The 27,711-nt window shown below is 37.1% G+C and overlaps 1 protein-coding gene across 22 annotated transcripts in view; it reads right to left on the bottom strand.

Annotated features, from left to right (window-relative positions):
• The window catches only part of NRXN1 (neurexin 1), a 763,795-nt gene that overhangs the window by 728,152 nt on the left and 7,932 nt on the right, over positions 1–27,711 (bottom strand). The window contains exons 2-3 of one of the 22 annotated variants that reach the window (XM_086630140.1): positions 15,968–15,996; positions 7,720–7,735 (exon numbers count right to left, since the gene is read on the bottom strand). The exons of the other annotated variants lie outside the window; for them this stretch is intronic. Of the exons in view, the coding sequence (XP_086486266.1) occupies positions 7,720–7,735; positions 15,968–15,996 (45 nt within the window). The remainder of the gene's footprint in view (positions 1–7,719; positions 7,736–15,967; positions 15,997–27,711) is intronic. 22 annotated transcript variants of the gene reach the window in all.

The raw sequence follows: 27,711 nt of genomic DNA on the forward strand, positions 1-27,711 counted from the left end.
AGGATTTAATAAGCAGAAAATGAAATAACTAAAAAAAAGTTTCTGACAGTGCACTGAGGGCAGCAGAGCTTCTGACCTCTCTATTTTGGACATGAACATTTATGAAAATCCACTAACCAACAGTGCATAAAGTATGCCATACGGTATTCCAGTTGAATAAAATGAGGAACTATTTAAATATCACTTGCTGATTCATCTGAATTTTTCAAGCTCTCCTCAGAAAGAGAGGCAGTTGAGGAGATTTGTTTTATTTTTTTGAAATCCTCTATCACTTTAACCATATAACACAGGCAAAACGCAGGAAAAGAACGAACTTCACATGAATCCTTTCTTGAACAGCAGTCTTCAACTAGATATTCAGCACTACACAAAATCACACACACCAAGTAGTCATCTGCGCCAGCAAAAGTCCTGGAAAAATACACCAGGAAAAAGACTGTCTTAAAGCAAAACAGATGCTCATCTCTATTGCATTAATTTTGTTTTGCCAATTATAGTTGTGTCAGAGAGAAAAAAGAACATGTTCACTTTTTTTTTTTGTGTACAATTTCACTATTATTTATGGTTGCTTATTCAGCTGGGCAGCTAGCTCTATCACTTTTCCAGAATCTTTTCATAATCACACTGAAGACAAGAATCTGACTAGCTGAATGCTGATTATTTTGGGGGAAAAAATGTTGAGAATAATTTTTTCTAAGAAAGAGCAGTTTCAACAAAAGGAGAATTTCTGTAAAAATAAAGGTAGTTTAAAACCACTATTTGTCTTCATTGGAAATTAGTTTGCCTTTATTTTTAATTTACATTATGTTTTCCACAATATTTTAAATTTACTAGAATATGATTCTTGAAAGTTATTGATAGACATCAATTTGTTGTTATCAAAATCAAATATTTCAATGTTCCTACATCTGAATTTTGGTTTTACAGCATATATTTATATTTTCCTCAGGACAGAAAGCTCTTACAGATAGAGATACTAAATACCATAGGGAAATTTAAATCAATTTACCATTGATACTGAGCTATCAATAATTCCAATATCAAACATTCAGATATCTAGCCCATAGATACTAAGCAAAATACATCCGTTTCTTCAAGCTTAGTTATATTTGGCTGCCCTGAGGTTCACGGTTGTATTAAAATAAAGTCTTTCTCTTCTCTTACTTTCAGCTCCATATTCTCTAGATCAAGAGATAGTTACTAACTGGTATTTTAGGCTTCTTCCCAACATACGTTATATAAGAAGCCTGACAGACTTTGCTTATCTTTACATGTTCAGTTTTGGGGACTACTTTATTTAGTCCCTTACGCTGCAGCGACCTGTGGCAGCTCTGTGGCTTTTCAGAGTTAGCTATATAACACTGATGGTGCTGGTCTTAGTATTTTTCAATGGAGTATTTTAAAAAAATAATAATTTCACTGCCACACACTGTTCAGTACTTCTAGATCCTCATTTAGAGAGAATGATGGTGACTTGGCACGTTACTGTTTCAGCTTAAAACTGGTTAGATGGAAGAGGCAACTAATTATACAACAGCAGTTAAGACATGGGGCTTTTCCTGGAGATTAATGACCATCTAGCAGGAATTGTGCACAAGGCTTTTAACCCCAGCCAGTCACTCACTGCATTGCAGCAGAATCAGATGGCGTTCTCTGAAGGATGTTGCTTTCCAGAGTGACAAACATGGGTCTGCATGTGAGTGCAGGGATTTTTTGCTCACTTACAGGGTATCTCTAGTAGCAGATAATGAGGCTATGAAGTAATTAATGAAAGGCAGATGCACACAGAAATAAAAAAAAAAAAAACACTAACCACAATACCCTGCCTCCTAAATACAGCTAAGTATAGAAAAAACAGTTGCATGATCTAACATGGATTTCAACTACTTTCCTTTATAGAATCAGATCTTTCACTGAATTAAATCATACACTATAGACACCTAAATTAGCATTTTAAATCAGAACTAGCTTGGTTATTTCAAAAGTCCCACATTCATAACCATTTCTATGTGCTGATTTAGGTCTTGAATGCATCACGGTGTCAGAAACTGTTTTCTTTCTGGAAGAAGCTGAAGCTGAAGCCTCTCCCTAATTCATGTCCCACATCACTGGAAAGCTGGAAGCTGAACCTATGTGCAGAGGAAACCTAATACTTATGCCCCACAAAATTGCTCAGCAACCTTGAAAAACACCTTCAGGTAATGATGCTCTTCAAAAATACAGTTACGAGACTACCATACCACTGCGGCTTACACTTCCAAATTGACCCACAACAAACTTCTGAGCTCTTCCTGGCCTTCAAGGTGCCTCATCCTTACTCACCTTCCTCTCCTTTGCAATGTACACCCAGTCCTAGTCTGGGTCCAGTCTTCATCCTTCATTCCTATTCCTATTAATTGCTTTTCCTCTGCTATCTTGATTTTCTTTTTTTCTTTAAACTCAAAATAGGTATCTCTTCCCAGTAACACTTCTGAAGTAGTCTGACCTGTGGCTCCAAAATAAATCATCTATACTTATCTGGCTGTGGAGGGAAGAGGTTGGGGCTTTACTAGCAGACGGACTACCCCAAGGCAGTACCAAGAGGCGTGTAGATGACTTGCTGCTGTGAGGCACAAGAAGAAAACAGAGTGGTGCTTCTTCAAGTTTAAAATAATGAAGGTGGGGTTTCTGAAGATCAGAGACATGAACTACCAGACCAGTCCAGACTCCTCTATTTGGGTTTTGATGTCACTTTTGGAAGTGAGGACCTGACTGAACTGCCAGCCAGGGTGAACTCATGGTTCCTCCATTCCAGGGTGTGACTGGGGCAGCAGAGGGAGAAGGACAGCAGTTGTGCAAGGCTGCTGCCATCGTCGGGGTTCCTCTCTGATGACTTGGCAGGAAAACATCCCTGAACACTGAGGCACAAGTCCTTTACCCCAACCAGCATCCTGGTCATGCTGTCCTTTTACACAGCTTATGGTGGTGCAATAACATGACATGGATCACTAAGTAAATAAGTGGATCAGAAAAGGAGACTGCTGCCATCTTTAAGCGTCACCGTATTGGTGGGAGCTGCAAGAAGTCTCTTCTGCATAGCAACTATCTCATAGCCCTGTCCCCTGGCCAGTAATGAGCAGTTTGCTTAGCGTGAGGCAGAAAATTAAAGGCCACTGCGGCATTCACACCTATGCACATATAGCCCGCTCCCCTCTCTGCACACTGCAGGCCATGCCAGCGCTGGCACCAAAATGTCACCGGCGGCTGCTGCAGCCTCCTTCCTGCGCACAACTGGAACAGCGATGCGTGGTTGCCAGTTTTCCATTTATCGACCATGAGAAGGTCCTGCCTGCTGAGGAGCAATTGCAGCCAACCGTGGCTCACTCCACAGCTGTTCTGGCTGCTCTTTTCATGACGCGGGCACAGTGCCTCTGCTCTTATCAGTCCTGAGGGCTGGGCTGGCCACTGCACGTTACGTGTTTTCCTACAGGTCACGCTGGTCTCCCCTCTAACAGCGTTTCTGTTGCAGACCACACTGTCCCCCTGCTTGCCGTTGTTCCTGGAAGCCATCCTGACAACTCGGTTGTCAACTGCTGTGATGTACTGTCACGGTAATGAAGCGCGACGTGAGGAATTCAGCCGACCCGCTGCCACATCGTTTCCCAGGCCCAGTGTCCTGGCGGGAAGCACCCGTGATTACTGGCATGGGGGAGAAGGGAGGGGCGGGGAGAGGGGCCTGAAGCCAGAGAGGGGAGACAGCTGCCGGGAGCTGAAGGAATGGGGCCTCAGGCCAGGCAGGAGGCAGCGTGGGAGGAAAGGCCTCCCCTGAGTCCTGGGCTGAGGAGCGGGCAGCAGCTGCCGCGGCCTGGGAGAGCAGCCCGGGAGAGCGGGAGACGGGGCTGAGCATGGTGCGGGGGCAGGTGCCCAGGGAACAGCTGCTGCGGGCCGGGAAATGGGGCTGCGGGCACATGGCGCGGGCTTGGGGTTGGGGAGGGGGATGAGGGCGGCCTGCAGAGGCAAGGCAGCAGGGGGAGAGGGTCCGAAGCCAGAGGTGTGGCGGGGGGAAGGCACCAGCTGCTGAAGGTGAGCGGAGGCCCGGGAGGGAGCTGAAGGCAGAGGCTGGCCCCAGAGGAGCGGCAGAGGAGAAAGCATCCTGGCTCCAAGGCAGGGCGGAGGGAGGATAAGAGGCCTGGGAAGGAAAGGGACACTCCGTTCAGCAGGGGCCAAAGCTAGACAGCTGCTGAGGGAAGGGAAGAGGCACCAGGAGCCAAAAGAGTTCTGGGAACAGGGGGAAACAGCTGAAGTTGGATGGAACGGATGGCAAAACTGAAAACAGAGGCTTTGTGGAGGATGAGGGATAGACAGAGGGGAGGAGAAGAGGCAAAAGTCATAGCCAAGGGGATTTCGGAGCCAGCGACCACCCCTGACGGAAGAGAAAAAGCACCGAGAGAGAAACGATGGAGAGTATTTCCATTTTAAGAGTAAAACACTTTAACTTCATATAAAGTAGTTACATTGTTTTGTCTTGTAGTTAAGTACTACCCAGACAGCCCCCAGATGGGAGCATGCCCCGCTTCTACAGACATGAAGCCCTGGCTGCAGACTGCAGATGCTGAACACCTCCCAGATGCCACAGCGATGAGAGCATCCAGCCCTCATGGCTGCTGCCTGAATGAAAAGGCTCTCTCGTGCTCCCAGGTGAACTCTGCAATCCACAGTCAATCACAGTCTGGCAGAGAGCTAGCTGAATTACACCTGGATGTTACACCTTCACTCTGCAGGCAGAAAGAGTGGAGTTACATCCCCAAAACACCTGTTGCTCATGGTGAAGATGGTACACGGTTTTTCGGCCCAGGGCATCAAAGACTTCACCTCTGAAATAACTGCACCCAGGTTAACCCACGTTCAGGGAATAATGTGACCTTGCCACTTGGTGCCTGGGAGCTTCAGTTTGGGACAGTAGCAGCAGCTTCTGTGCTTGTCACCAAGCCATTTTCTTCCACACAGCAGGCCTCTCATCCCGAAGCATCAACACAGGCAGCGGGGTGTTTGCAGAGGGGAAGCATGGTCATCAGATCAGATCTCCTATGTCTATACATGGTCCAACTTCAGCTTGTGAACGAGGGCTGGAGCTGGTGGTAGGCAGCATGATTGTAGTGACATAAAAAACTGTGAAAGGTGAAAGAGCTTCCACATTTAGACTTGCACATGGTAGGTACTGCTGTTGCTAAGCATGCTGCTTCCTAGGGAAATCTGTGCTTGTGTACTCACAGGCTTGTGGGACTACTTTAATTTAAGAAAAATATCAATGCACTTTGTGGGAAGACATATAACACTAAGCCATGCCCATCCTATATACTGCAGAGACACAAAAAGCTCAACCATATCTGCTTCAGTTCAATGATTTGTTTTAATTACCACAGGGAAATTGTTAGTGCAGACCAGGTTGTCAGTAAGTATAGCTGAAACTAATGGAGCTAGATCTTTTTATCCAGATGAGAATCTTGTCCATTATTTGTAATGTTATTTATTACTTTCCCTATTTTACATGTTTTTCTTTTAGTACTCTTCTATTCATTCTTCTTTGAAGCTTCTGATGCATGCAAGTCCATACCTTTTCTTTCATCATCTTACAGTTCTCCTTTCACACTTTTCCTCTCTAGGCATATGGAACTCCTTTTTTTTTTTCCCTTCCCTGTATTACTTTTTTGCATATTTCCACTATGTTCTTAAATTCATTTTATACTTCTCCCACTTTTGTTCTCAGTCACATTTGCATCATTATGCCTTTTTTTTCACATACAATATGAAACTATGAAGAAATAAGATAAACACAAATATGCTTATGTTCAAAATTAAGAAGGATATGGAATTTTCGTGTATATAGTGGAGCTATTCTCTTTTTTTTCTTTGGTTGCCATTTAACATCACTGACAAAAATAATAAGTGATCATTTTTTTTTGCCTTCCAGATGTCTGACGTTGAATTTATTTACCAATAAAATAGTTCTCCATGAGAATGACATCCCTAATCTCTACATAACTAATTCATTATTTTGTTCAGTTTTCAAAGGATATCATCAGTAATAAAAAGGAGGCATTGGAATTAGCAACCACATTCAAAAGACAATGTCATTTTGTCTGCCTTCTTCTTTGTTAAGGCACTGTAGCCACTTGCCCCTCTACTCCTAACACTCCTGGGCTGTCAAAATTATGATTTACTATTGTCAGGTGTGAGCACATGCCTATGCACTTCTTCCTTTATTGGTTATACAACTTCTGTTGGCATCCAGAATACTAATATTGAGAACAGAATGCTTGAATCACTTCTCATCATTGTATTCAGTAACTCGGCAGCATTTAGCAGGTCTAGACAGAGCTAAAGCTAGCCATTATCACTAGAATACAGAGATTTCATGTTTGTTGTTATGTTGTTTATGCTTTTTGATCAGCGAACACAATTAAATATCAAATCTTTCAGTAGAGCCCTAATACACTGCTATTTTCTTAAGTGGCATGTTTATTCAAGACACGCTGATATCAAGGCCATGGATGAATATTTCTGTAGCATAACAACGGCAGTGCTCATTCACTGTACTCTTCCTTGTACTACTTTGGCATCTTTCAGCTGTCTAAACGAGGTTTAGCTCACTAAATGTTCTCTCATGACAGAATCAATTTTGTAATAATTTCAAGAAAAAAGCATTGTGTGTGTGATATGTCCTTTTTAGGGACGTTTCTGTCTCAAGTCCTTCAGTCAGAAAATCTTATGAAATAAAAATTGTTAAAAGTCTGAGCCAATGTGGCTATAAAAAATAATCTTAAAAAATGGCATTAAATATACCAAATTCTTTCTAACATAAGGAGTTGTCAGCTTTTCCTAACTACTAACTCATGCAATGCTTTTAAAAGCAGGGAATAATCCATTCTCCTTTGCAGATGAGTAAGAGGCAGTCCCAAAGTGGTCAGAAAAACTAATGACTGTAAAGATGTACTAATGGTTACGTCATGGTTAGGTAATATAACTTAGAGTCCCAGGCTTATGTGTGAAATGGTCAATAAGGTTCTTGTTACTTCAATACCTGCTGACTCCCAGAGACTGCCAAGGCTCGAGCCATTTGGGCACTATATCCCTCATTTAAATCAGTCGGCTGAAACAAGGCAGCCATGTTACAGCTTAGTATCAGTCTATGTGTTCCAAAGAAGGGAAATTAAGCTTCTTTTCTATTTTCTGATAACTGCATGAGGAGATTGTTATCTTTTTACTTGCCAGAGACATTCACACATTTCAATCAAAAATTACGTTAGCCATGATTTGGCTAACACGTGTCACATAAATCAGAAAATTATAGACATAAAGACCTATTTAGAGTCAGCTGATTTTGAAACTTTAGTAATTGCAGGTGATAGTGACACATGTTTATGTATGTTTTGTTCAAATCTTGCCTTTCAGTGCAAATCACAAATGCTGAAGGAATCACTATTCAACAGTTAACAGGACGTATGCAGCATCCCTCATGGAGTTTTTCCATCAACACAAGTGATAAATAAAATGTCCTGACATTAATTTATAAAGACACTGCCTTAAACGTACTTATGGCATGAGGCTAAAACATATGTAAATTATTTTCAAAATAAACTTATACAGGAGGCTTCCAAGTCTTTGATGAATTCTTTTGGTTTTTCCTTTTTTTTTTTTTTTAACTTATATTATGTCTACAGGGAAAAAGGGAATAAATGCATTACTGTGAATTAATCTGTAAGGACTATGAGGAACGGAGCTAGGGCTTTGCAGGTCGTACACACACTATCCTATCTGTTGCTAGCCCATTGAAAAATCATCATCTTTGGGAGAGACAGGTCACTTCAGGCACCTTGATACTATGTCTAGCTCCAGAAAAAGATCTCCTGATAAACACTACAATGAAATGCAAATATCTTGCGTATGACATTGTCAGAGGAATATGTTCCATAATACACTAAGGATCTTCTCTGCAATGTTGTGGAACTGGAGCTAATACTTCAACTTAACATCAAGCAAAAAATGTAAAGGCTTTTACAGCTTGCTTTCACCCAGAAGAAAAATAGTTCCCTTTCATCTTTGTATATGCTTATGTTTGTATGTGTTGATATGAGATGTACTTGCACATGTAGGTATAACTTATTCTAAAGAGAATTTTATATAAATATATATAAAATTTATTCAAAAAACAGGGCGCTGAGCATAAATGCCCTAGCCACTAAACTATTGGTTCTGCAGGGATACGGTTCTCTGTTTCTAAACTAAGATGAGGGTTACCTCTGATGAAATCTTTGTTGCAACTGACATGTTTCTGTGGGAGTATTTCATTAAAATTCTTAATAATTTTTACCGATGAATCACTTAATTTAAAAAAATTAATTCGTCAGCTATGTGTAAGCGTATTTAAATCAGTAGTCATATTACAATAATGTGGGGCTTGAAAACAAAAGAAAACTTAATGCTTTCTGAAGCGGATTTCCTATACTACTATAGTACAGTAGTAGGGATCATCTAGGGATGGTGTAAAAGATGCGAACGGTAAAGAAGCACATTGTTTTCTGTATTCCACATGCCACATTTTCCTGAAGGCTGATTCCTGTTTCAGTTTTTAAAAGAGATCTTCAGTTATGAAAAAACTCAAAGCAACAATTTTTTTCACTTTTAAACTCTTGGACTTCTATGACAGCTACTTTCCTTCAAATTTCCTTTCCTTAAGAAAGGACTAGATCAAATCGTTTGGCCTGTATTATACAGGAAATAGCATTAGATGATCACAGTCTTAGCACATATTTGGTGGCTCCAGATCATCACAGCGGTCAAAGAGCAATTGAACAACTCTGAAGACAATTACCGCAGGATCACCGTTTTTTAAATCCAAGTAAGATCCCAGAAGCTGCACACAACTTCTGCCTTTTTTCACCCAACACTGAAGAGCTTTGCAGTAGCTAAGAAGAGCTATAACTTTGTTTACATGCATAAGGGCTCAGTAAATTGCTGGATTGCAAGACTGTATAAATTATTTATCCCTATAGAGAAACACGCTTTAGAATTCACAATTTAGAATAGGCTCTAATTCCCCTCTTATATAGAGAGTCATTAAGGTAATTAAAGGTTAAAGAAGATCAAATGTTAAATGGAGAAACGTGTTCTTTCAATCCTGAGCTTAGTCACACAATGCACTGCCATGCTTCCTTTCTTCGTTAGCTGATGCTGAAGCACCTTGGATATCTTCCTTCTTAATTACCTCAGGTTGGAAACAGAGTTTAGCCCATGTTTTTATTATGTTTTCTGTGCTAGGGGATAAATCTTTCCCTTCCTTCCTTCCTTGGCAATGTGAAAAGTCAGAACAAAAGAAAATCCTCAGTTTCCATGGGAAATGTTAGGCAAAGCGCTGTTACAGCTAATGGAAGTTCTGTCATAAGGAGCTGCTCAGCCTCCTCTGGCTTCAGCCTCATGTCGGAATTACTTACCAGCTGAGCTAGGCTATCTGGTCTCCACGTTGTCAAATGAGGAACATAAAATCGTTACCGAGGGAAAGGCTAATAGATCCCCTCATGAATTCTAATGACAGACAGCGTTTCCAAACCTTCAGTGATACCATTATATTCTTTATAGACTGTGATCGATTTTTATGTCTCACAAACAGGCAATCTGCAATTTATAAGCTACATCATTAGACCTTTTCTCATTGCTTTTATTTTCTTCTCGGTGATGTATAATGTGTTGCTAGTAAGAAAAATTGATTAATTCCTTACTTTTTGCCCTTGATTTCTGGACTAATTTTGTTTTCCTTCCTCAGCTATTTTGGTTCTAAAGAGGGAAAAAAAACATCCCCAAATCAAGCCTTAGACATTTTGGTAATAGCTCAGCTGGACCTCTCCATGGCCGAAGTGATAGAGTGGTAAGATAAAAGCAAAGTTAGCTTTTTGACCACAGGTCCAAATGTGAATGGCCTTCAGAATCAGTTAGAAAGAAATTGCATTCACTTTATCTGACGATCTTCACAGGCAATTGCATTTCATGGAAGTCCCAGACAGCTGTCTATCCTGGAGCAGTTTCTATCCTCTGCAAATCTGGCGAGGCTTCTCTGCCTGTACATTTGAACCTCACTTCAAAGGACAAGAAACAACAGCAGCTGCATTATAGAGCACACATCAGAAAATACACATTTCTTCTGTACGGAATCCAAACTTGGGCACCCGAAATAGCTTCTGTAGGCAATTTAATTTAAACTTTTCCAATATAACTTGCATTCGGTTTTGTTTTCAATTTGACTTACAAGACATGAGAGCTCTGTAATACTGCATATAGATTTCTTTTATGAACTGAATTAACAATTTTGAGCAGTAGGTCCTGATGCTGTGCTGCTCCATTTCTGTCACTTTCTAGGTACATTTATAAGAAACTGTATCATATATCTTTAATGAAGTGTGTTCTGTATTACATTAGGTAGCATTACAACACATCACCATGTTAAAGCTATCTAAATCCCACCTTAGGAGATAGCAATAAAAAGAAGTTAAATGAAATTACTCCTTAAGGTAGAAAGAGTTTACTTCTTCACATACAACTTCAAAGGTTTCACTGTGGGTGAGAAAGAAATCATTACAAGGAGTGGCCAAAGTCCAGAGACAGTGGTCTGAAGGAGAATAATAGGCAAAAATAAATAAACTGAATAAAGAAGAGTAAGTCCCTTGAATGGCAAACTCCTTAGTTGGCCCTTTTTAGAAAGCACAGGATGGGGGAAAACTGGGAAGGCTGAAACATAGTCGCTCACATCATGGAAAACTGGAAAGGCCCACCACACAGGAAAAGGAGAGATGGAAAAGGAATGGTTTGTAAGGAACAGAAATGGGAAGAAATAGCAATACAGGAGAGGTAGGGCACTCAAGGAGATTGTAAAGCAATAAAATATTTCCTCAAAACAGTAGATGCCATCCGCAGAAACATAAGCCATCTAAAACCAATTATGATTGCTATGTACATTTCCTTATCTTTATCACTGTGTTAAATATCATTCAATAAGGAATAAAAGTCAGTCTGACTTAGTATAAGAATGAAATATCTGAAGGAGGAAATTTTAGTAGAATGTGGTTCAACATCAAAAAAGAATCAGCAATGCAAATCAGACGATGTGATAACTGGGGAACGCTAAAAGGAGACTGCATGAGAATCTCAGACATCCTGTCATTTCTGGAAAACGTGATCAACAGAAGATGAGTATTACAGTCATTAAAAAAAGAATAGTAGATAGTAACAGGTATATCTTCTTAAATTAGAATGGCACGTGAAATAAAAGAGGAGGAGGATTTAATGCTCTACAGTGAAATAAGTGCAGCTGACAGTCACAGAGATATCACCAGTAAATTGTAGAAGTGCTGAACAGAAGATTACATAGCATTTTTTAGCACACAATTGTAAATAGAATCAATACAAAGCATATAGTCATAGTCCAGTGGCAGAGTTAGCAAGACATTGCAACAAATGTTTACATTCACCTGAAGGCCCTTAGTGATGCTGTAATGAAACCTGCTCCAATTCATCTGGTATCTTTCTAGAACACAAAATTTGTGAAAGATAAAATCCAAATTGGATCATTAGATTAACAGAAATTGGAACCTCTTAGAGATACTGGTCTTGCAGTATGTATAGAAACTACCACCTTTCAAAATGTAGTTGTTCAATTCACATTAAATAATCGCCTTTACACAGGTCCACACTTCACCCAGTGCAGAATAAAAACTAATTATTTTGCAGAAGTTTAGATTTAAATGAGGACAAATGCCTTCTATTGTGATGGACTTATATCCTGACAGAGGATTTGTTTCGTTGCTCTGATCTGCAAATTCAGAAGTCTGAACCATCCTATTTGGAAAAACAAGGCTTGAGAAAATTGAAAGCTATTGCACTTGTCCCTTTTTGGCTACTTTATTCCTAAAGCCAAAGAAAAGAGAGAAGACAAGACTAAGTAAAAGGAGCACAAACAAGAGGAATGAGAAAATAAAACTGAAGTATATAGCTAGAAGAAGAGATAAATGTAAATCAAGGGAGGGGAAGCCCTTTTTTATTTGATAGAGAGCCAAATAAACATTAAGCAGAACAATCTTTGCCTATTCAGAGACTGAATTTCAGGATATTCTTTAAGAAAGTTTACCCTATAGCCCAGCCTTTCCAAGATAAATTCAGTGCTGTTAGGAAATTCTGACCTTAGTATTGCTGTCATTTACTAGCTCTTGGTCACTACATAAATATAATGTGAAAGCACCTGCTCTGAGTAAAACAATATATAGTCCAACTGCATCCTGCTGCTTTACTACTATTTTTTCACATCCCCCAGACTGGCCATATGGTTAGCTTATTTGATAATTTCCTCAGGAATGGCTACTCATTGAAATGGTCAGTTTGAATGTCTTACCCCTTGGAGAGCACTTGTACTGCATTTCCAGCAATTTCATCTCTTACAGAAGCATGAACCCTGTTTTGTTGATTTGAAGACCACACCTGAGTGTCAGACTTCTTTCATTTCCATTGGCTTCTACATTGACCTTTAATCATGATCAATGAGCTTAAAATAACTTCTTCGCTTTGTCACTCAGAAGTCTCGTGTATCTCCATAACAAGAGGTAGATACTTCTTTCTTTTTTTCATACACCTGCTAATACCAATTTTTATCTTTTTGTAACACAAACACATCATATTCATTGAGAAATGCTCCACAAAGTAAAGTTTTTGTCTCAATTTCACATCTATTGTATAAGAATTCTCCTTTGAATGTTCTTTATTAGGTGTAACTTGTAATTATTTCATATGAATTCTACTTTTGAATACACTTTCTGTGTAAATGGAACATAAATCCATAGCCTGAGAACTATTTTTTGGTGGAAAATTGTAGTGGAGTTGTCACAGCAACATATATATTTACTAGGGTATTAAAAAAGGATTGTTAATAATGTAATGGCGTCCTGTAGAATTTCTTATTCTGTTGCTATTTCATTAGCAATAAATTATTCTCCAAAAATTAAACACAGCTTCATTCAAACATAAGTATTCTGGCTTGTCAAAAAGAGAAGTTCAGGAAAATAATGCTGAATAATAAATTTCTTCAATGGAGAAGCCACATCAACAAGGTCCTTGTGGAAACAAACTAAAAAACCTTAGATCTTATCTCTAGATCTAAGTGGGATACTGAAGAATAAAAAATATGTGCTACACTCCTTCAGCAAACTAGATAACTTCTGTCTGTTCTTTCGCAAGCATTTGAGATCACGAGGGGCAAAAAGGATAACAAATTGCTTTTGTCATTATTTGGCCCAAGAGAGCTCTCCTGCATCAGAATGGGTAAAACCATACCACTAATTCCACAAACAAATCATGTGAATGGCAAAATTCTCAAGGATTTAAGTGCAACGAAGATTTTATGCTAAAAATGTGTTTAGGGGAGAACCCACTAACCCATTAATTCTTATAGTTTGAATGCACTGCAAATATATTATATACCACAAGTTAAAAGTCCTTCAGGCCTACTTCAGGAACAGAGAGAATGTGACCTCTCAAGAGGACTTAAGAAAAAAAAATAAAATCTGTTCCTGAGCATACTTAGAAAGTTTTGACAGTCATGCTGTTTAAGTCAGGTAGCTCATGAAAGATTTTTATATAATAAAATTTCTAAAAATACAATAAAATGATATTTCACCCAAGAATAACCTAATCCTCCTTAACATTTTGGCATAGGGATTAGAGCAAATAAAACCAAACCTGTTAGTATTTCTATGAGAGAAAGCAGTTTCAGGCAGAAATTCGGTATGACACTCACATCCACTGACATTTAAAGACAAGCGAATTAAAAAAAATAAATTCATTACTCAAATATAAGAACTACAGGACTGAGATAGCTGAAGGTCAGTATATTATTATCAATTAATAAGTAAGTATAAAACATTTAATATCTTATTCTGTCTCAGGTTAGTCCTTGGATGAAATTGCACTGTGCAATTTCTTACTCAGTGGAACTGAGAAGTGGACACAGATAAACTAATCAGAGATTTATGTATTTCATTGCTGACGTGTGATTTAAACACCACTCATCAATTTGGTATTATTCTTAAACAAATTTACAAAATCTCTCGATCAGAATTCAAAGTCCCAAATCTAATGACTGTCCTACTACCTTTTTTGCAGATTGAAATCTATATATATTTTGAGAGCTTTTAAAGGAGGCACAAGAAAATCCTAAATAAACATGTAATCTTGTCTCTCTCATTGCCATGTTTTACTTAAATATCCCCAAATTTCTGTTGATGAATAATGTCTCCTAAAAACCATTTTATGAAAAGGGAACAGAAATAACTTGATACATTCCCCCAAACTCCAGATATTTCCTTCGTAAGCAAGCAATTTCAGTAGAATAAAAATGCTAGTCTTTTTTTTTCCCCAAAAGAAAAAAAAGTGCTGTTTTAACATTTGCTGAAATAGAATTGCACTATAGTGTACCTTACAAAATAGATTAAATAGAGAGGAAAAATTACTTTCATATGTTTCCCCCCAAAGGAAATACATATTTTTATATTTTTTAAGGAAATTGAACCTGTAGTCTCTTGCCCAAGACCATTATTGAAAATAGCTGATCTTCTTGTACTTTGAAGTACTTACAAAGATAGCAACAGATTTTTGGCACATACAAATCTTATTAGCGAATAAAAAAAAACAATATTCAGATTTCTGGAACGTAATATTTCGAGACAGATTAGTAGATGTCTCAAAGTAGGAGTAATTTATTTATTGTCCAGGAATGGCGTATCAGATACAACACAAACATTTCATTAAATACGTGAGCTACCTCCCGCTATCCTATGGTGGCAGCATATATAGCTATGAAAAGGAAAGACAAAGGAAAGGAGTGTGATGCACATGTAACGTAGTCTGGCAATGGACCATAGAAGACATGGTAGGTTTTTTTTATATATTCTGCTATAGTTTAGCAATATTAGGAAATATCTAAGCAACGCGTCACATTGCTTCTCGGAGCTGGTATAGGAACCAAAGGCACAAAAGAAAGTTTGTCAGCAAATTTCTATAGACATCTTGAGAGGTGAGTAAGTACACTCTGTGCTTCGGACAAAATCTCCCTCTATTTACTTTGCACCTAGGAAAGCATCATAAAATCTTGGTATGTTTATGGCTATTTCCATTTAAAAATATGCACATGTGTAAATTATAATAAAGATTTATTTGTTCCAGAGGAGGAGTCAGAGTAATATTATGGTCTTCAAAGCTATGGACTCTATATTTCCTCACTAGTTAGTGAAATTAAAATGTCAAAATAAAAAGATTTTGAAAATAAAATTAACATTTTAGCATTGTTCTACTTGATAAGATAGTATTTCAAACTTCAGTAATCTGTTTAACATTTTAGAATGATTAATCTGCTTACTATTGTTGTTCTTTTTGTAATTTTCCGTTAATAATTAAACATTTACTTTTATGACAGATAGCTAATACTTAACTTCTTCCTTTAATTGGGAGTTTACATGTTCGGTACATTTGCTCACAGATTTAAAGGTCTGAATTCTCCACGTTCCTTCTGCAATGACAGACAGCAGCTGACATTTCATTTAGCCAAAGTGCTTTGCTCTCTCAAAAACTTGTCATTCTACTTAAAATCGAACTGAAATTGAGAACATTGGGTCAGCACTGTGGATTGCTCATTCTGGGATTTTGTCTGTGTCGTTGGACAGAGCTGCTATCTAATCACTCTTTTCTTGTGATCTGATTTATTAGCCTTGCTTAGCTGTACAGTTCAGCTGAACGTATTATGCAGAGGCTGTGCACGACCATCTAGTCTGTGGTGGTATCTAATAACCTAGGAGCTGGAATGCAATCTGTGATTCCCTTTCATATATATATATATTTAACCAGTTCTTCTTCCTGTAGATTTTGCATTCTTCAGAAGGTTATCATCTTCTGTGACACAGGTGTCATACACTGTTTGGTCATTTTCTCCAAGTGGCAAACAGTATGTAACTGGACTGTGTGTTCAGTTCAAGTTGTATATTTTGAAACGGTCATTTGGATATTTACCAGTCTATCCATCCTTTCATATACAATACATTTATCTATTGTTCATGAAATACAAGTGAATTACTTGTTAGTCTACTGTCTAACTGCTATTTAAAGATACTCTCATGAGACCTTCATAACATCAAATGTTATAGTTGCAGTCATGTAAGTTATATACAATTTAGGTCTTCATAACATTATTTCATCATCCAAAGATCAGATCAGAATTATTTCTGCATAAACCTTTTTATAAATTGTTAATAAAAGCAACAAATTTGGATAAATTTTTAATGAACATAAATCACTAACTTCCATGATGGTAACACCTCAAGCAGCTTGAAGTAGAATCAAACTCCTTGATTCAAAAATTTCTGAAATCAGAAATAATATTCCCTTGCTTTCAAAGGTTGCCCGAAGAGAATCATTCCACTGTTACATTGCTGAAAATCATATCTTCATTTTGATTCAAATATAGATGAATGAATCGATTTTATGCTTGTAGACTAATTTCTAGTAGCAGAAGAACAAAAAGGCTAGAAACTTAGGAAAGAGATTTTCCCCTTTTTACTAGTTAATCAGTCTGTATTGTTCAGAATAGGCTTTATGTAACCTATAACATTTTAAGTAATAGTATATTCATATTTTAAGTATTAACGAAAATCAGTTTCCCCCCTTACACCTTTGTGCAAGTACAAAGCTTTACGTTCTATGACATTTTGTAAACTCTTCCAGAGAGCTCTAAAATCCTTCATACACTAGCATGAGCAAGGAATATTAGAGTGCAGTATGCCTAAGAAAATACTTTTCTATTAGCTAACATTTACCCCAGCAAACTACAATCTTACACGTATTTTAGTAGGTTTTCAGTTCATTTCCAAAAAGCATCTTTGCTTTTGCTTGCGAATGAGATAAAATTAAGACTCTTTTGCCAGTATATTTGTTAAGGACTCCTTTACAAATAAACACTGTTTTATTCAAGGATATATTAATCTTGTTAACAGATCTCGTTGCCATGTTATGCTATAAGAAATAAACCACAAACCAGGCCCAAACACGCTATCCCAAAGAAGAACATATTTTTATAAAGAATATGTATATCAGGAACTTTGCTGCCCTTAAAGCAATCTGGAATACCTTAAATTACAAAAATGTATTCATTACTTTTGCTCCAATGTTGGTATCTCAACTGCAGTTCGATATTGTATTTAATACATAACATCTAAAACCATAAGTGAGATCCACTTCTCCTAAGGTAGGTATTGGTAGGAATATAGCAAAATATGTTCTGAAATCACAGACATTACTAAACAAAACAGACAGGGAATGGTAAGAAGACAGTGATTATTATTAGTCTTGTTTTATGGACAAAAAACTGTGAGGGAGATTAAACACTTGAGATACATAAAGAACTTGTAATAGAATCTTGAAAATAAAATAACAATTCCAAATCCCATTTCCAGTACTTAATTACTTCTTAGTCCTTCATCTCTCCTTTTTTTTTTCCATTTTATGCTCCCAGATATCTACCATTCTTTTGATGTAATCATTTATGAAGGATCCATTTTCTAAAGAAGAAACAATATCTGAGTCTAAAGCTAAAAAAGTGGTTGTTTTTTAAGAGGTTTTTCTTAACTGTAGTAAATTCTGCAAAAAGCAAAACCCAATTACCAAAGGTCACGATCACAATTAAAAATATTTTCTGAAGGAATCCAACATTTCAGAGGAGAATTTGCAGCTGGTCATATAATAAGCATTACACAGTTTTTACCAAGTAAAAAATATGCTGAGAACATCCTGCAGTAAGAAGTGTAGAATGAGACTCATGGTGAGAGATAGGTAGGCAGTACACACCACAGTCAGTAACCAATAATTTCTTGCAAATTGGCTAAGCATGATATACTACTATAATATCTAATAACATATCGGATATTTTTGTTACATTCTCCTCCTAATGTCATTTATTTGATTATCAAAGGTTTGTTTCAACAATACTGCCAGTCTCTTATTTTATCAACAGTTTTCCAGGCTAACTTTTGCATAAATTCAGAGAAAACACAAGTCATACTGAAACTTAGCTAAAATACTTAAAAAAAAAATAAAAAATCAAGAACCTGTTTTGAAATGCAGCTAAAAGGAAAGCAACTCTGAAAAATATTTTTGACAGCTATGAAAATTTCCGTAGTGAGAGTTTTTCCAGGATTTGAAAGTGATACTACTGACTTACGGAAAATGGAGGACCAGTTCTTACAAGCTCAGCTGAAAAACTCCGTGATTTGTATTAAGATATAGTACAGTGTAGATATTAGGCTTATTCAGGGACAAATTTTACCTTACTTATCTTTGAAAACAGACTCGTTTAAAACGGCGAAAGTTTTGCGAAAGTTCTCCTAATATTTCCAACAAATTCCTTAAATAATTTTTCTGGCCAGAATGCTGCTAATTAATAATGCTTGAGGGAATCAATCACAGTTACAGAGACAGAAATTCAAAGACATGTAGCAAGAGTCACATGCCCTCTTCTCCTGTAGCTAAGCAGGCAGAGACCTTGGCTCCCCTTATGCTACTGCACGCCTGCTATCAGAAAACACCCTTCTGTTTGCCCCGTCGGATCAGCTGGCATAACTGCCTGAAGAACTGGTCTATCCAAATGATCTGGATTTAACGAAGTCCTCCCAAGAAAATTATTTCTCTTTCTCCAAAACTCTGTAGGAAGACCAAGCTTGAGCACAATTCCCCATGCACGTGTACAGGGGCAGATCTGAGAGAGATTAGGTGCAGTGGCTATATTGTTTGACTTAGAGCAGTCAGCTTCATTTATTGTCATTTATTGTTTTATAAGTGAATGAAAATTACTGACATAAATAATTGCATCAACTTTAAATATTACACATATAAATCTCAGAGACGGCACATTAATAATTGTACAATAAATATGCCTCTGGTTAATAAGAAAAGTACTGCCTTTAAAATATTTTTTCTTTTTTTTTTAATTTAATTTAATTTATAAAATTACATATAGGGCAAGTTTTCTAGAATTTGATTAAATTGAGAAGACTTTTTAGTCAGTTTATGAAATGCATGAATGTTGTAAGTAATTACAGAAGCTGATATTTTGAGAAGTCTGGTAAGTGTAGGTAGTAGATTAAATGATGGTCAAAGCGTCCACACATATAATTTTTGTTGATATACTACAGTCCCATTAGACTAATAAACTTTTGCTTCACTCTTTACATACTATCCTCTATGTTTCAAAAGAAAAAAAAAAATTTGCAGAAGAGTACTGCTGAGCTAGGGACATATTTTAAATGATGGTAACATCAGACTGCATTAAATTATACTCCCTTCATTGCTTAGCAAAAAACAGCCTTTAGGGATATTACATAGGACTGAGATTTCTGACTGGTACTGTTTTCCTGCAGAATTTAAGCTTTCCTAAATAAATAGCTCTGCAATTGTTTTATAGAAAATGCAACACAGAGGTGGTAAAAAACACATACATTGAGCATATAAACATCTGAATTTGAACCCATTATTATTCATTAAAAAAGACATTTCTAAAGATGAGTCTAATAAGATTACATACTAGGAATAACATTTATAATACACAAAAACATGAATAGTTGTCTCTAAAAATTTATAAATATAAATACTTTAATTGATTGTCTATGATTCTGCATTTTAGCTTGTATCTGATTATGCTTAAACTATGATTTTCAATTCTTTTTTTTTGACTGTTGAACTTTTTTCTTTTAAAAACTTTTCTATTCATTCTAACATATATACTCCCATAATCAGTGGGAGTAATAATGTTTAATACACCTGAAAATGTCACTAGGTGTTTAAATACCATGAGGTAACATGTAGAATAATGATATGCCTGTAAATAGTCATTATTAAAATAAATATGGGTATCTGTAGCATATTTGTATATACATTAATTTATATCAGGGATAAAGGGGATAAAATTATTCATACAAATAATCCGACCAAATACAGGGGAACCGTCTGTGAATTAAGTGATCATAAAGAAATTAATTGGGACTTTGACTATGACTTTACTATGTCTTCACCTTCTCCTGTCCTAATAGCTTTTTACTCATATGCTTTATAGTCAAAATAGTACATAGTATAACATAATGGATATAATATAGATGACAGAAAGGAAGAGGGAAAATAAATATTTTTAAATCTTCATAATTTTTTAATACACAAAGAAAGAAAGAGTAGCTAATTCTGTAAGTAGAGAAAGTAACAATCCGTAAATAAGAAGAAAAATAATAAAGGTGTGTTTGAAGTTCCTGGGACACGAATAAATGTGGCTCTTATAAAGACAGGAGTATCTCAAAAATATTGGCTGGTCAAATCAAAGATTAACACTGCACTTCTGGCTTTTGTGTACAGCATATACTATTATGGCTATACTTTTCTTTCATATAAAACTTATACAGGAAGAGTTTAAGAAACATTTTTATGCAAAGTTTTTTAATGACAACACTGAACAGGCAGTTGTGTAAATATAATACTTGTATTTTCTTTTAAATACTCAATTAATTCATTGGAAAAATGGTCCTGAAATGTACTGAAACAATCACGCCTAAGCTTTATTTTATTTTATTTTGCTTTCTTTCTTTCTTATAAGACACATTTACTACAGAGGAAGATTAGTTATAGTAATTAAAGAAAATTGAGAGTGACCCAGTATAGTAAGAAAGTCTTATATTTTTTCAGTCTTAAAAAAAATATATTTGATTTAGTCACAAAAAAAAACAGCTCAACTGAAAACCTGACATTTATGTTAGGAGTAGTATCTCCCCAAGGGAACTCTTAAGTTTCATTTCCATTCTGATTCCTTTTGACTTTAGTCTTATTTTAAAGCAGAAATACCAAAACCATTCAGGCAGGAGTAACTTGACTTTCATGGTTAAGCCTTTTACCAACCCATTGAAAACCCACCAGAACCTATTCAACTTACAAACTTTCGAGAAAAATATATTTGTACAGTGTTAGTGGCGATGTCATGGATTTTATCAGGAAACTCCCGAAAGATTGTTTGGACTGTGGTTGCGTGCTTTAACTTTACCATCAGCAGGTCTTCCCTGTTATGAGACACTGTAGCCTGTGCTAGGTCCAGCTACCCAGTTTTGGAGTAGGGAAAGCATCAGTCCATCAGCAACTTCCCTGCTGGGAACAGGCCCTGTGAAAAGGGTGGCTCCTGATTAAAGCGCAGAAAATCATAGAAACATAGAATGGTTTGGGTTGGAAGGAACCTTAAAGATCACCTAGTTCCAACCCCCCTGCCATGGGCAGGGACACCCTCCACTACACCAGGTTGCCCAAAGCCTCATCCAACCTGGCCTTGAACACTTCCAGGGATGGGGCATCTACAACTTCTCTGGGCAACCTGTTCCAGTGCCTCACCACCACCCAATGGCTAGGGCTGGGATGTCTGAGTGGGAGTAAAGTTTAAAAAACTATAAACAAACATGTACACTGACTATTTTACTCCCTTAAAAGAATGTTCTTTAGGTTGCAAAGTCAAAAATAGCTCTGAGACATAAGGCTTCTTACGTAACTTAGATCTATCCACTTTATTCATATACATTGTGATGTAGGCTTTAATTACACAGTTTCACGCAACTGTCTCCGCAGCCTCCGTAACTTGTTCCGTACACAGAAGAGGTCTATTCTTAGTAACAAGTAATGACTGAGTAACGAGGCAAGCTGTGGTGCCATTGAGCGGTACCCCTGCCCCTGCCACACAAGAGTCCTTGCTAAAAAGGAGTGGGCTGTTCTGCATACCAAGGAGAAGTGAATGCTGCCTTGAAGAAATATTTTCTATCCCCTTCTCGCCTAAAAATCCCACGTGATTTTGGTCAGGTTTTTAAAGCCAGGCATTTTTTCACGTGCTCATTCCTTACACTGTTCAGGACTTTTGCATCTTTGGGGAGCGTGTCTTGCTGGATATCCCCAAATATGCAAGTGCTGATCACTCAGAACTGTAACCTGAAGTCAGCACGAGCTGTGCACTGAATTTATAGCGGATGCTTAGGCTATGTAGTATTGTATGTGAAGTACAGGAAAACTTCAGGCTGTGGACTCACTGTTAGTGAATGTTTTTACCTATAGTCTCTCTTGCCTCAGTTCTGCTCGACTGGGATCATACCATCCGTCATCCTACACTGTGTAATTCTTAATATCTGTGCAGCAGCTTAGACATTGTAGTTACAAAAACCCTAGAAAAGCCCAGGGAAAAATTAATAAATTTTCTTCAGAGCTGGTTTGAATATGGATGATAAATACGGCTCAGGGCCAGACACTGAACAGCAAGGAGAAAACAAAATACTGAAGAACTTACTATCCAGACTAAGCACTGAATGAGGCAGAAGGCTTGAGGAAAAAGTGGTATATGATCGTTAAAGATTACATGGTAATTAAAGATTGCTTCATAACGGATATCCAGGAACAGATGAAATTAAAATTGTACAGTATCTTTTGTCCTGACAGTTCATAGCTTTTAAGTGCTTTATTTTGTAAACTTAATAATATTCTCAGAGCATAGATTTTGAGTGCAGTATGTTCATGCATGTTAGACTGATACTGATGACTTAGGTTGATTTAGGCTCCGGGGTGACCTTATAGCAGTCTTCCAGTACCTCAAGGGGGCCTACAGGAAAGATGGGGAGAGGCTGTTCAGGAGGGCCAGTTGTGATAGGACAAGGGGTAATGGTTTTTAAAATAGAGGGAGGTAGATTCAGGTTGGATATTAGGAAAAAAATTTTTACCATGAGAGTTGTAGAACACTGGAACAGGTTGCCCAGAGATGTGGTGGATGCTCCATTCCCAGAGACGTTCAAGGCCAGGTTGGACGAGGCCCTGAGCAACCTCATCTAGTTGGAGATATCCCTGTTCCTTGCAGGGGGGTTGGACTAGATGACCTTTGAAGGTCCCTTCCAGCCCTAACGATTCTATGATTCTATGATCAGAGAAGTAGTAAACCGGCCATACCAAGCTATGCTTTGAAAACTTGTGTGCTAAACGGGTATCTAAGAACAACAAAGGGAGTGTGAAGATTGATTCGAACACGTGGATGAAAAAATTACCTGTCAGTCTATTTTCAAAAAGCAAGCGTTTTAATACAGAAGAGGTCATTTCAGCATTGGGGCGGGAAGCGGATTTAAAATATTAAATTTTTCTTAGTCATTAATTCATCATTTATAAGAGAAAATTGCACTGTCAGTTCTACAAATACAGAAAAATTAACGAGTGGAATAAGTAACACCTGTTGCCCTATCGGTGTGGGAAACAAGAAAGCAAAGCTTCGCACCAGTCATTTTTGTGCCGGCAAAATGTTTCTGTGCATCTGAATGACAAAGGAAGCTTCTAGAAAATCACAAAGTAATATTACATAGTAGTGGGCAAGGTTAAGCCTCTTTGTTTCTTGAGGTTTTGGGGTGGTTTCATACTTGAAAGATTTATTTTTTTTCTAACCAGAGGACCTGATTCTGGTCTTACTCTTATTTTACAGTGACTTAAAGTGTTAGCTTCAAGAGATATCAATCCTGATTTACACAGACATGAACGGAGTACTGGGATAAATTATTTAACTCTATCAATTAATTGAGAGATCCTATTGAATGGGACAAAAGAAAGATACTTTAGAAATATCGTCCATAACAATATATATGATTTCTAAGGACATTTTTCTCTTCCAATTCGATTAGTTAATTAATTTCCTTAGTACCTCCTTCTGCATTCTCTAATGATCAAAAGCCTGATTTAAGACACTGAGAGCTCAGACTGGGCAAGGACCGAGTTTCCAAGATATAACTACGTACTATTTTTCAAATTTCTGAAAAGGAAGGAAGCTAAGGAAGAACAAAGTTGAATAACATCAGAACCTGTACCCAATTTACCTTATATATTTAGGCTATCCAAGGAGTCATGAGTCCATATCACATACAACATTAAAATACTAAGTTCTCAGAGGCATGCTTTTGACTTGGGTATATCTCTGTCACAATAGATTCAGCATAACTAACTGCTTTCTGTTATTTTTTCAGGCAAATGTGAATAAAATAGAGAGACAAGTTCCACCCTTAAACACAAGCAACAAAAACGATGAAAGCTTTGCTTCTGAATTCCTGTGGTGCCATCAACTTAGACTGTTACTTTTCCACTTCCAATAGATATATTTCTGTTTTTTTAATAGGGGAGAAATTGGAAGGAAATTTTATTCACTTGCATTACTGCGCATGCTTCTGTAGTTTAAGATTTACAAAATCCACCAGCATGACTCAAGTATCACAATGGGTAATATGTGACAGAATAGCAGAGATTTGTTTAATCAGTCCCTTTTACAAACTTGAATGATGTAGGTATTTAAAATGTGAAAGAAAGACTCCACTTATTTAAAGACTCCAATGATATTTAAAACAAAGAGAATGAAATCCAGCTGAAGATAACAGAATAGATAAAACCTCTGAATGTTAATGATTTTTCAAATATTAAAAATGTGGTTGTCAGTGGATTTGCAAGAATAGCAAGTCAACACTTCCATTACATTAACTTTTTTTCTGTCATAGGAACTTTCTTTGTTACAAACATCTGAGCAAGAAACAGCGTGAAAATATTTTTCTCATAACTTTTAACCTGATATATGATTTGTTTAAATTTTGAGTTTCAAAATTTGTACTCTGGAAAACATAAAGAAAAACTGTGCTGCACTGCTTAAGTGCACAATTTCTGATAATGCCAGACTCAGTTGTTTAACTGCCATAGAGGAAAAAGCACAAGTTCAAGAATGTGTAACTAACTTTCACCCTAGCTGTTCCTCCAAATACTTCGGACCAAGAAGAGTGACAAAAAACCCAGAAATTCCTGGAAACTACCACAACTGGTACACCATTCATGGAAAACTAATGCAGTTTTGTGTCAACAAGGAAATAAATTCAAATCATATTTTCTTCCTGGTGAACTAGTGGAAAAAACTGATGTTTTCCTCATAACATTCAGGTCAGGAATGTTTTATGTAAGAATATGAATTCTGTATTCAGAATTATTCCGTAAATGTTTAACCAAACTAGACAAATCTTTTGTCTAATGTTGAAAGATAGTCCATAATGTATCTCTGAAAAACTCTGTTCTAAAAAAAACCAACAAACCCCAAACAAACAAAAAAAACTCAGGTTCTTTGCAACGTAATAATATTACAGAAATTATTTTTCTGCAATAAGTGTCACAGAAAACAAACTTCACAGAGAATCAGCTCCTGGGAAGTTCATCTACGTTCATCTGAGAAGGATGTACCAGAAGGGCACTAATGAGTCTTAGAAAATCTGTTTACAAATCTTTCTTATGTCATCCCATGATAAGTCTTCAAAATGAAGTGACATACAGCTATTGGTTTATAACTTCCATTTTCACCTGTCTCTCCTTTGATGAGGAAAAATTAGAAGAAAAATAAACTCAAAATAAGTAAAACTAGTAATCTCTCTGTCAGCACTAACATTCCTGGAATCTTCCTGAAGAAATTCCACTGCTTTTCTAGCAGATGATGTCATGCAAAGCATCTGTCCACCCCATTATAGATACTCAACCAAAATTCATTGTGCTTAGACATAACAGTGTGTGTAGTCTTGGAAGGAGATGCAGTATCTCACTAGCCTCTCTGTCTCTTGTCCCTGGCCCTTAAGATTCTGATTTTGAAAAAGTAAAATGCAAAAATGATTTTACAAATGTAAAAGGTAAGCCTGTTGCCACAAAACAATCAGCAGAATTCAAACTTTTTTAGACCACTTTTATCACTCCTGTATGATTCAGAATCAGGTAAAGATAACATTTTTCCTAAGAGGACTGTAAAGCATTTTTTTGTTGTTGTTAGCATTAGGGCCCGATTCTCACATTTTTATTAATAATGAATATTATCTTTGCATCACAAGATCGTGTTTCAACCTAAAGCTACTGCTCACAGTTGTCCCCTAGACACCCATTGTACAAATGCTGACAGGTCTGTGTGAACATTTTTGTTGTCACCTTTGGGAACAAAGAATAGTCAGCATAAGCTTCTAAAGAAAATCACAATATTGAGATACAGATCTTCACCCCTTGTCTACTCACTAATTCTGTGATTTTCTGTATTTATGGTATATACATGTAATCTTTTTCAAGGAGTCTTTTCTTAATGGAAAAACCTCCTTTGACAAAAGTGTAATTTTTTTAATCTTTTGTTAAAGCTAAAAAGCACAGAAGGGAAAGAAGATCAACATGAAGGTCATTCTGTATCAGAAATTAAGATGTAATTCTGAAGCTTTGTAACTGTGACACACATTTCCAATTGCATAGTTGTGGTGGTTTAACCCAGCCAGCAATTAAATGCCATGCAGCTGCTCGCTCACCCTCCCTTACCCCCAGGGAATGGGGGAGAGAATTAAAGGGAAAAGGGAAGGCGACTGGTAGGTTGAGATAAGAACAATTTTATTATAATGATTAAAATAACATCAACAACAATAATAATATCAATAATAATATAAAATTAAAAGTAAAAATGATAAAATAATAATATATTAATATATATATAATTATAATGGTATACGCAAATAAGTGATACATAGTGTAATTGTTCACTGCCTGTCCCATCCCAGCAAGTGATCCCAATAACTGGCAAGTCTCAACACCGCAATCCTGGTATGAGTGAGAAGACCGAAAAGGAAGCGAGATAGAAATCTGGGAGACCGAGAGCCCGAGAAGGGACCAAGTCCCCCAAAAAAGAGGGAATGATCTTGGTCAACCCTCATCTATATACTGGGCATGACATGGAATACTCCACTGACCAGTTTGGCCCTCAAACCTGAATTCAAATCGTAAGAGGAGTTGTGGGCTCTTTGTCCTGGCTATGCCCCCCCTCTCCATGTGATGTCAGTGACCTCCGTCCGTAATGGCCATACATGTTCTCTTAATTACAAAGAGACATCGCTGTGGAAAGAACCAGTCTACTTTCGCTGCCTTTAAGCAACTCAAAGCCCTTTCTCTAGACAAAACTCACCAAAAAGTCAAACCTGTTCATTTCAAGACCTTGTGCGTTGTGCCACAGACTAAAAGCAATCTGCAACCGGCATATCTACACAGCGTTGTCGCTACATAACACTTAAATACGCAAAATATGCTGTTTCACAGTCTGCAGTGGAAGCAACTGCAAAAGCCATTCTATTGAATGCACCTCCCGCTTTTCTGGTAAAACGGATTTTTCCACAAATTATAAAGTCCCTTAAATGTGAAACAAAATTAGTCACATAACTTTACTCTTACAGCATGGTTCATAAGAATGTATTAAATTAATAAATAATTATGATGATGGTAATAAATATACGAATTTATGAAGAGTCTTTTCTCTATAGATATTCCCAGATGAACATGACAGTCAGAATCAGTAGATTATTTAATTTGCTGTAGATCTTCTCTATTTTCATATTCTTACTTGAATAATAAGTTCAGAATCAGCAGGTTATTAGGTTTTCCCTAATTCTAAACTTGAGTCAATGGGACTTCAAATCGATTCCAATGCAAAATGAAAACAGAACGGGTCTTTTTTTCAGTTACCTATGAGGTGCCAAATTTGCTGCTTATCACGAGTTAGCTAAAGAGTTCCAAATTCATAAA

The sequence above is a fragment of the Tauraco erythrolophus genome, chromosome 2 (genome assembly GCF_009769465.1).
Source record: "Tauraco erythrolophus isolate bTauEry1 chromosome 2, bTauEry1.pri, whole genome shotgun sequence".
In the NCBI taxonomy this organism is placed as follows: Eukaryota; Metazoa; Chordata; class Aves; order Musophagiformes; family Musophagidae; genus Tauraco; species Tauraco erythrolophus.